We start from the raw sequence: 9255 nt of genomic DNA, 5'->3' as shown, positions 1-9255 counted from the left end.
AAGCAGAGGTTGAATGACACAGGTCAGCCTTGATCTTTTGAATTTGTACCTTTATCTTGCAGTTGTTCAATATATTCCAATTTACTATAAAAACAGGAAAAGGTCATCAACTTTTTCAAGCTAAATTTATTTTCATATCTGGGAAACTGGAATTCCTTTTTTATTTCTTTATTATCTCTCTGATGTTCTCTTGCTCCCTGGCCAAGCCCTTCCAGGCAGCTTTGGAATATATTCCTGAGATGTTAGAGGTTTAAATAAATCACTATTAAATGATAGGATTTTAAGGGAAGACTAAATTATGTATTCATTAGAATCATCATTTTGTTCCTAAGACAGATTTGTGATTGTATAATAGAAACAGCATCTTAGCCTCAAGTATTGAGGACAGTCCTAAGATTAGGGAATGATCAGTCTGTTCTTAATCATAAGCATAACAGAATGACTCAAACGCTGCTGTTTGATCTCTCTGTACTTACATTTCTTCTTAATTTTAAATTCTTCTCTGCTAGTATTCTTTAGACCCAACACTGGTTGTTCCCCCATTTCCAAAAGTAATTCTATTTATTTTCCATCCTTCCTACAGTGCCATTTAAATAAAAATATCTTAAGGCAATAAAACATTGTTATTGAGCCAGTACCTCAGTCCATGCAGCTTAATAATATGGAGAGCAAAACAAAGCCACTCAGGTTTTTTAAAATATTACACGATCCTAGTTTTCCCCGCCCCCCACCGAAAACGTGCCGCAAAGCTTGCAGAAAAGCGCTTTTGGGGAGGAGCCCTGGCTGCTTAGGTCCCTCCATTGGTTCTGCTTGGTGACCACGCCCCCGGCCCCGCCTCCTGGGCGGAAGAACCAATTGGGCCGCGAGTTGTGGTTTAAACCGGGAGTGCGCGGCGTCCGTTCACTGCGATCTCAGAGGAAGGTGGCTGTTGAGAGCGGCGTGAGTGAGCCGGAGGGTCGCAGTTTTGTAGGGCGAACCGGGTCGGGGGGCGAAGGAGGTGGGCTGGGGCTGGGGCTGGGGGACTGCCCGGGGCGCAAATGGCTCCGAGCCCCCATGAGCGCGGTCTCGGACTGAGAACTGGACCTGCGGCAATTCTCCTCTGATGAATGCCAGCTCCAAACCGCCTGCTGCCTCAGGACCTTGGAACCTCTGACTCAGGCTGGAAGATTTAAGGGCTGGATGAAGTACTTGTTGACTGAAGCCCGTCATTGTATTGTCTCTCTGTTTAGCTCTCGTTTTTGTGTGAATATCCCTAGGATAGGAAGCTTGGACTGTTGCTGGACCTTAGCTTCTCGCACCTTCCCCAATATCTAATATGTATTTCTCATTTTTAGAATAATCCAGAATGGCTACTCTGATCTATGTTGATAAGGAAAATGGAGAAACAGGCACCCGTGTGGCTGCTAAGGATGGGCTGAAGCTGGGGTCTGGACCTTGTAAGTATGCAAGACTGCAGTCAGATACACTCATATTGTGGACGTGGCCTGGAGCTGGACGAGACAATTTAGTGTACTTTGTGGGCAATCAGAGTCAAGTTTGTTATTGGTCCTTTTTCATTTTCAATATCTTAATGAGATGATTTAAGAGTACTGAATCTCAGCTATTAGATGTATCATAGTCATGCCACTACCAAGAATGGGGGTTGGGTTTGGGGGTGAGAGGTCAAGTTTATATACACAGTATTCAAATTGCACAGGTATTTTGCTGCTGGAATATTCTTACAGTAAGACTTTTTCTTCAGCAGTCAAAGCTTTAAATGGGAGATCTCAACTTTCAACACCACGTTTTGGCAAAACGTTTGATGCTCCACCAGCCTTACCTAAAGCTACTAGAAAGGCTTTGGGAACTGTTAACAGAGCTACAGAAAAGTCAGTAAAGACCAATGGACCCCTCAATCAAAAACAGCCAAGCTTTTCTGCCAAAAAGGTGAGTGTTGGCTATAAAGACACTGTTTAAACACTTAAGCACTTTTGACTCTTAAAATGACCATTGGCGTCATCCTACCTAGCTTTTTTCCCTCTGGGTAGAAGGGAAGCAGAGGTTAGCAAACAGAGTAGTGGAGGAAACTCATTGTCCTTGTGGCTTCTTGGTACTTTGAGATAGGAAATCTCACGTGCAGCTAATGCATATTTTTGCCTCACCTGTTTTTAACTAGTGTCTTGAAACAGATTGGTTGTTGTTATCCACTTGAAGATACATACTGAGAGAAGAGGGTAGTTGAGGAGGTTCTGTTGCTGCTGTAATAGCACAGGTGCTGCCATTCTCCTGGCTTTCCAGAGCAAGCAGCAGCTTGTTAGGTGACAATTTGCTAGCATGTTGATTTTTGCGAGTGTGGGTCACAAGCTACAGGCCTGTGTATCCCAGACCCAGAGCACTTTGCTGTGAAAGATGAAGTTAGCATGTGGATTGACACTTTATTTGAAACACTTTTTCTTTTCCAGCACAAGCGACACAAAGTTTTTTTAAAAAATTTGCATTAGGAAACAACTAGTGAATTACATGTAGTGCAAACTAGGACGTCTTCTTTAAAAGTGAATTAAAAATATTAAATACAGGAATTGCAAAGATACAGGAAAAGCAATAAGACACAGTACTGAAGTGTGAGAACCCCATAGGGAGTTCTAGGCATGCATATGTGAGGTGTGATAAATCAGGAACATGCAGGCTTCCATTGTGGCACGCTTCTGTAGTAGACCTGTCAACTCCAGACTAGGGGATTGTCCATGGTGTTTTTATAAAGTCTTGACAGTGTCTTGCTGCCTCTTACTCAGTGTGTGTATTTGAGGAACACAAACTTGTTTTTAATATTTACCAAGCAAATAATTAAGGTAACACGGAAAAAATCATACTCCCATAAGCCACAAATGGTTTTGATGATTAGCTACTGTCCTGGGTGATTCATGCTCATTTTCTCTTCTGTTAGGTTGAATAATTGTGTTGATTAGCTCTGAATTAACTCTGCATTCTTGATAACTTATGCTGACAGGTGCTGATACTTAAATTTCAGATTTAACTTTTTTTTTTTTTTTTTTTTGAGACGGAGTTTTTGCTCTTGTTACCCAGGCTGGAGTGCAATGGCACGATCTCGGCTCACCGCAACCTCCATCTTCTGGGTCCAGGCAATTCTCCGGCCTCAGCCTCCTGAGTAGCTGAGATTACAGGCACGTGCCACCATGCCCAGCTAATTTTTTGTATTTTTAGTAGAGACAGGATTTCACCATGTTGACCAGGATGGTCTCGATCTCTTGACCTCGTGATCCACCCGCCTCGGCCTCCCAAAGTGCTGGGATTACAGGCTTGAGCCACCGCGCCCGGCTCAGATTTAATTTTTAAGTCATGCTGCTCGAATTACATTTGAATCCTATTATTTGAAGTGTATTTAGGTGTGATTAGGAAAAGTAAGGATTATGGCTTCTTAGAAGGCAGCGTGAAATTGACAAATTTAAAAACTAATCAGCTGATAATACTTCAACTCTCACTAACTGATATTTTCTTTGGTTGTTCTAGATGACTGGGAAGACTGTTAAAGCAAAAAGCTCTGTTCCTGTCTCAGATGATGCCTATCCAGAAATAGAAAAAATTTTTCCCTTCAATCCTCTAGGTAGTATCTTTTGCAATTGCGAAAACTTGCTTTTGGCCTTTAGTTTCTTAGTATTCAAATCAGCTGTAACTTGACATGAATATAATATGTGACCAAAAACTATGAGACTGAATCAGGGTTGCTTTGGACAAGTGTACCTGTTGATGGAATTATTTGCAAGGTATCATCTTAGGTCAGGAGGGGAATAGGAACGAAGATGTAGAAGACATTGTTCCTGTCTGTAAAAGCTTATCACCTAGAGGAAGTAAGATGTATTGATGAACATTGAGTGAGTTACTGTGTGGACAGTCTTTCTCACAAGCTTTGTAGAAAGCGAGCTATATGTCAGGTTGAGCAATGCCTGAGAGTACTTTGGTAGGATTATTTCTTTGGTTAGAAAATTCTACATAAAACAGTGAAGACGTGTTTTTCAGATTTCTTCAACCCGTTACATGTATCTGAAGTATTTTCTGTTTTGGAAACAGAAAAGCTTTTCAAGCTTTAATGTATTCAACCATTTGAGGAGAAGCTACCGTGTGCTAGGCACCATTAGATGCTGGACGCACTGTTTAACAAGATGGGCTCTGCCTATGGGAGCCCACAATTTGAAGGGAAAGTCAAATGCTGGACAAGTCAGCTCGCTGTGGTTGTGAGCCAGGAAAAAGTATTATAGGTCAAAGTGGTGCAAAGACCCTGAGGAAAAGGGACTGAAGTGGTTCTAGGAAAAATACAGGCAGAGTGAAGGAGGATACAGGTGAGGTGTGGGGGCAGATCAGGCAGGGCCTTACAGATTGCTGAGCTGTATCTTTTACCCTTTTCTTTAGCCACAGAGGTCATTTATTTTCCTAATATGCATTCAGATTGTTCTGGCTTTTAGAAACTAAAAACATTTCTACAATTAGTATTCTTGAAATGATCTTGCTGCAAGTTTGAGAGTACATCAGGAGGGAAACTGAGGATTGCTGAGTTCAAGGACATATGTAATTAAGTTTTAAAATGATAAAATGTGGTGCATCCATGCTAATAATTACCATTCAGCCATTAAGGATCTTGAAGTAGATTTATGCATATTGATCAAGAATGAAGACCACAATATCCTGTTTGAGAAATGAGATATTGCTAAGTGGCCCTTCAAAATAGTGTAAATTGTTTAACCCACCTACAGTGGATGAAGATGCCTGCTTCCTCCATGTTCACTAAATATCAATGTTTTAAAACTCTAATCTGGATCAGAAAAGAAATATTTCATTATTTTAAATTTACTGTGTGTGTGATGAGCATATTTGATTATTGGCCTCTTACAGTTTTGCTTTTTTTTTGTTAACTTCCTGTTTGTGTTTTTCTTTGATTAAAGAGCTCTTTGTAGATATAATTAGCTCCCTTATATAATGCAGACTTCTTTCCTCTGGAATTTTTTGCCTGTTTATGGTTTCCTTTACAATTCAGTGGTTTTAAGTAGTCACGTATCGTTCAATTCCTTTTTGACTTCTGGGTTTAACCAGGCTTGAAAAAGAGCAGACTAATTTTTTTTTTTTTTTTTTTTTGAGATGGGAGTCTTGTTCTGTTGCCCAGCCTGGTGTGCAGTAGGGCAGTTACGGCTCACTGCAACCTCCACCTCCTTGGTTCAAGCAATTCTCTGCCTCAGCTTCCCTAGTAGCTGGGATTACAGGCACCTGCCACCACGCCTGGCTAATTTTTGTATTTTTAGTAGAGATGGGGCTTCACCATGTTGGCTAGGCTGGTCTCAAACTCCTGACCTCAAGTGACAACCCCCACGCCCCCATGGGGTGGGATTACAGGTGTAGGTGACTGTGCCGGCCCAGAGCAAACCAATTCTTGAGTACTTAGGCTTTAGAGAACTTTCACACCTAAGGACAAAGATAAGAACTATGATTTTCTAATCTTTTGAGAAAACAATCTCCTTGAAAAAATTCAGGATTAAATTATACTTTTGTTACTGTACAGAAAAATTGCTTGTTTTAAATAGTTGCTAAGATGCAGTGACTCATGCCTGTAATCCCAGCACTTTGGGAGGCTGGGGAGCGGGGGTGAGGGGTGGGGGGTTGTCACTTGAGGTCAGGAGTTTGAGACCAGCCTGGCCAACATGGTGAAACCTCCTCTCTACTAAAAATACAAAAATTAGCTAGGTGCGGTCGCAGGTGCCTGTAATCCCAGCTACTCAGGAGCTGAGGCAGGAGAATTGCTTGAACCTGGGAGGTGGAGGTTACAGTGAGCCAAGGTCATGCCACTGCACTCCAGCCTGGGTGACAGAGCAAGACTCCATCTCGAAAAAAAAAAAGTTGCTAAGAAGTAAGGTACTTGGATTTTAAGAAGGAATGTTACCTAACACAGTGGTTCTCAATTTATTTTTGGTTTTACACTCTTAGAAATTATTGAAGACCGCTTTTGCTTATGTGATCTGCTCTTTTCTGTATTAGAAATTAAAACTGAGAAACTTAAGATATTCACTAAATAATCACATTACATTAATAAATTTTTTAATATAAAATATTTGTTTTGGAAAAGTTTTGAGAAGAATGGCATGGTTTATATTTTTGAAAATTTGCTTTATTTGTCTTAATACAAGACAACTGGATTCTCGTTAAATTCTGTATTCAATCTTACATCTGTTTTGGTTAAAGTATACAAAGAAAACCTGGCCTCACACAGATATGTTTTTAAGAGTCTTTTCAGGTAACTGTGGATAGTTTTCTTTGCCACTACACTAAAACTCACAAGTGGCTGTTTCTGAATATATAATTGCAATGGGGAATCCAAAACCATATCATGAGCATTTTGTATTTTGACATTAATTTTGTATTTGACAGTAAAATCCATTAGTCTATTTTGCACTTGGGATGTATCTCTTATCTGTCTTACATTGATCATTCAGAAATATTGATTCACTGAGATATGTAGATATCCCATGTTGAAGTGCTTTATTATACAATATTAAAAGCATTAATATCACAACTGATCTCATCAGAAAAGTCTAAGGCACCTGTCAAGCTAATGACTGCAGATAAGTTTTCTGAAATTCCTTTTTTTGGCCTGACGTAGTGGCTCACACCTGTAATCCCAGCACTTTGGGAGGCAAGGTGGGCAGATCACCTGAGGTCACTAGTTCAAGACCAGCCTGGCCAACGTGGTGAAACCCTGTCTCTACTAAACAAATTAGCTGGGCCTCTAATCTCAGCTACTTGGGAGGCTGAGGCAGGGCAATCACTTGAACCCAGGAGGTAGAGGTCGCAGTGAACGGAGATCATGTCACTGCACTGCAGTATGGGTGAAAGAATGAGACTCCATCTCAAAAAAATAAATTTCCTTTTTTTGTTTTTGGCAAAATTTTGACATATTCTGTCATTGGCAACAAAGACTTAGTTTTCCTTGATGATAGACTTCTTTCATTCCTTTGAGAAAATGTGTGACAAGTATCAGGTCTGAGTGACCATGGAATTTCTTGCAGTTCAAGTAAAAACAGTATTCCAGTAAAAAGTTCTCTAGTTTTAGCTCCCAACTCAGATGATTGCACAAATCATTTTACTTTGAGATAATCGTATTTTGGTATACAGTGGAAGTGCTTTATGGCATAATTCTCATTTTATCATACAGAACATTAAAAAGACATTTTCTCTCAAGGATGGAGAGCTAATAAAATTAATACTTACTGCATGTGGTGAAGTGACATTAAGTGAAACTGGCGTTTTTAAACTACAAGTGGAGAGAGATGGAGAACACAGACTGCTAATATGCTTTATTGTCACTGTCTTGATTTGTGTTGAGGTACCAGCAGCTTTATCCACCATTGCCTTTGTGCCATCATTACAAATGTCAGCCCTGTGGGAAAAGGTGTGAATGTTGTCATGAAAATAGTTTTGACCTCATGGACCACCTGAAAGGGGTCGCAGACCACAAGAGGTCTACAGCTCACGCTAAGAACTGCTGCCCTGACAAAAACTTTCTCTCTGTCACAGACTTTGAGAGTTTTGACCTGCCTGAAGAGCACCAGATTGCACACCTACCCTTGAGTGGAGTGCCTCTTATGATCCTTGACGAGGAGAGAGAACTTGAAAAGCTGTTTCAGCTGGGCCCTCCTTCACCTGTGAAGATGCCCTCTCCACCATGGGAATCCAGTAAGTGAGCAAGTGCCCTTCTAGAAGGGCTGCAAACAATTTGTTTCATAACACTTTCATTACCTTGGGAACAGAGTTGTGCGGGAAGTTAGCCTGTGAGTAATTTCTGTCCTTCAGATGACAAGGATAAGGTTCAGAAAAATAAACTATTCTCAGTTGGTATTACTTTTTAGTCCCAAATGCCCCAGTGCAATTGTTATTCTGGAAACTGGATAGTTTTAGCCACAGCAAATAGATGAATTCATTTGTATCTTCTTAGGCTGTAAGTTGAAGCATATATAATAAACTTGTTTGGACTGATGATTCCATGTTAGATCCAAAGCTAGTGTAAGATCAAAACACCTGTGCTGTAGCGTGGACTGACAATAACTTCTTACTGCAGAAGGTTTGAGGTCTTAGTTTGAACTGTTAGTCAAAGCCATCATTATGTTTTCTGTTTATTCTGTTATGGGATAATTTGTGCTAATAAGTTGCATTAGTGAGATTGTTAGCTCTTTCTTTGGTCTCTAAGAACAATAGAGATTCAGATACTTCTAAAACTTCCTAATGAAAGCCAATTCTGGGGCCACAGACACATTCCAAAAAGTACATATCAAGAGGGGGATGGAGGTGATTCATTAGGCAAAGGGAATAACATGAGTTTTTGATTGACAGCTAATGTCTGTTGATATGAACAATGACTCAAGAATTTGCAGAAATTTAATAAGATTCCTGTTTTCTAGATCTGTTGCAGTCTCCTTCAAGCATTCTGTCGACCCTGGATGTTGAATTGCCTCCTGTTTGCTGTGACATAGATATTTAAATTTCTTAGTGCTTTAGAGTTTGTATTTGTATTAATAAAGCATGCTTTAACAGATTCTTTCTAGTATTGTGATTGCTCTTCCACAGAGGTTACTTACAGCAATATGATAGCTAGCTGAGGTGTTTAACCAGAGTCTACGATGTGACAAGAGATTTGTCTGATTTCTAAAAACTTAAATCCCTTTGGTTTGTTTTAACAGCTTATTTTAGAAGCCACCACTGTTTTCTCTGAAAAGTATCCTTCTCAATGTGTACTTTATTGAGTTTTGTGGCCATTAACGAGTGGCAGTTATTAGATCTCTTAATTAGAAGAGCTACTTCCAACTCATTAAGTATCTGTTGCTAGGCATTCTTTATTGCTAGTTCTACTCAGTTTCTAATGACTTTAATACTCAGTATTGAAAGGCTCTAAATCTTCTAAGAACTCAACCTCCGTGGGATCTTCAATTAGGTTCTTTAAAGATCACTGCAGGTACAGTAATTTACTGATAGTAAGTTCCACACTCCACCTATAGGAAACTGTATGTAGTTGTTTACCTTGTGTTGGATATTAGTATTTGAGAAACATGTTTAATGTTTGACACTATTTTTCAGATAAGACAATGAGGTTCAGAAGTTTATCGATTTGCCAAAGGTGTGAAGAGCTAGAAAATGTTAGAGCTCGGCATTTTGATCTAAATTCTGAGGTTGGAATCAAAATAGAGATCGCAAATGGTTGCTCATAGGTTTTCTTTCTGAGGG

At 39.9% G+C, this 9255-nt stretch overlaps 1 protein-coding gene across 6 annotated transcripts; it reads left to right on the top strand.

Moving 5' to 3' along the window:
* The first annotated feature begins 851 nt into the window (after window positions 1-851).
* On the top strand, window positions 852-8569 carry PTTG1 (PTTG1 regulator of sister chromatid separation, securin). 6 transcript variants are annotated; one of them, XM_032252739.1, is made up of 6 exons: window positions 852-939; window positions 1335-1436; window positions 1745-1926; window positions 3508-3601; window positions 7555-7713; window positions 8436-8569. In XM_032252739.1, exons 2-6 carry the CDS (start codon window positions 1346-1348, stop codon window positions 8513-8515), a joined length of 606 nt encoding a protein of 201 aa, XP_032108630.1. In that variant the 5' UTR covers window positions 852-939; window positions 1335-1345; the 3' UTR covers window positions 8516-8569. The 6 variants fall into 6 exon arrangements, with proteins under 6 accessions (XP_032108630.1, XP_032108626.1, XP_032108624.1 ...); XM_032252735.1 differs by having other exon boundaries at window positions 1742-1926; XM_032252738.1 differs by having other exon boundaries at window positions 912-997.
* The last annotated feature ends 686 nt before the right edge of the window (window positions 8570-9255 follow it).

This window comes from Sapajus apella, unplaced genomic scaffold (genome assembly GCF_009761245.1).
Source record: "Sapajus apella isolate SASKATOON/1434 unplaced genomic scaffold, GSC_monkey_1.0 scaffold79, whole genome shotgun sequence".
NCBI lineage: Eukaryota > Metazoa > Chordata > Mammalia > Primates > Cebidae > Sapajus > Sapajus apella.
The sequence above is the reverse complement of the archived record's forward strand: the minus strand, read 5'-3'. Positions and strand labels throughout refer to the sequence as shown.

Coding starts and splice junctions, on each gene's coding strand:
- PTTG1 (XM_032252733.1), top strand. CDS start 1,621: ATGCCACTACCAAGAATGGGGGTTGGGTTTGGGGGTGAGAGGTCAAGT. Junction 1,927..3,507: donor CAAGCTTTTCTGCCAAAAAG/GTGAGTGTTGGC, acceptor TGGTTGTTCTAG/ATGACTGGGAAGACTGTTAA. Junction 7,714..8,435: donor CTCTCCACCATGGGAATCCA/GTAAGTGAGCAA, acceptor CCTGTTTTCTAG/ATCTGTTGCAGTCTCCTTCA.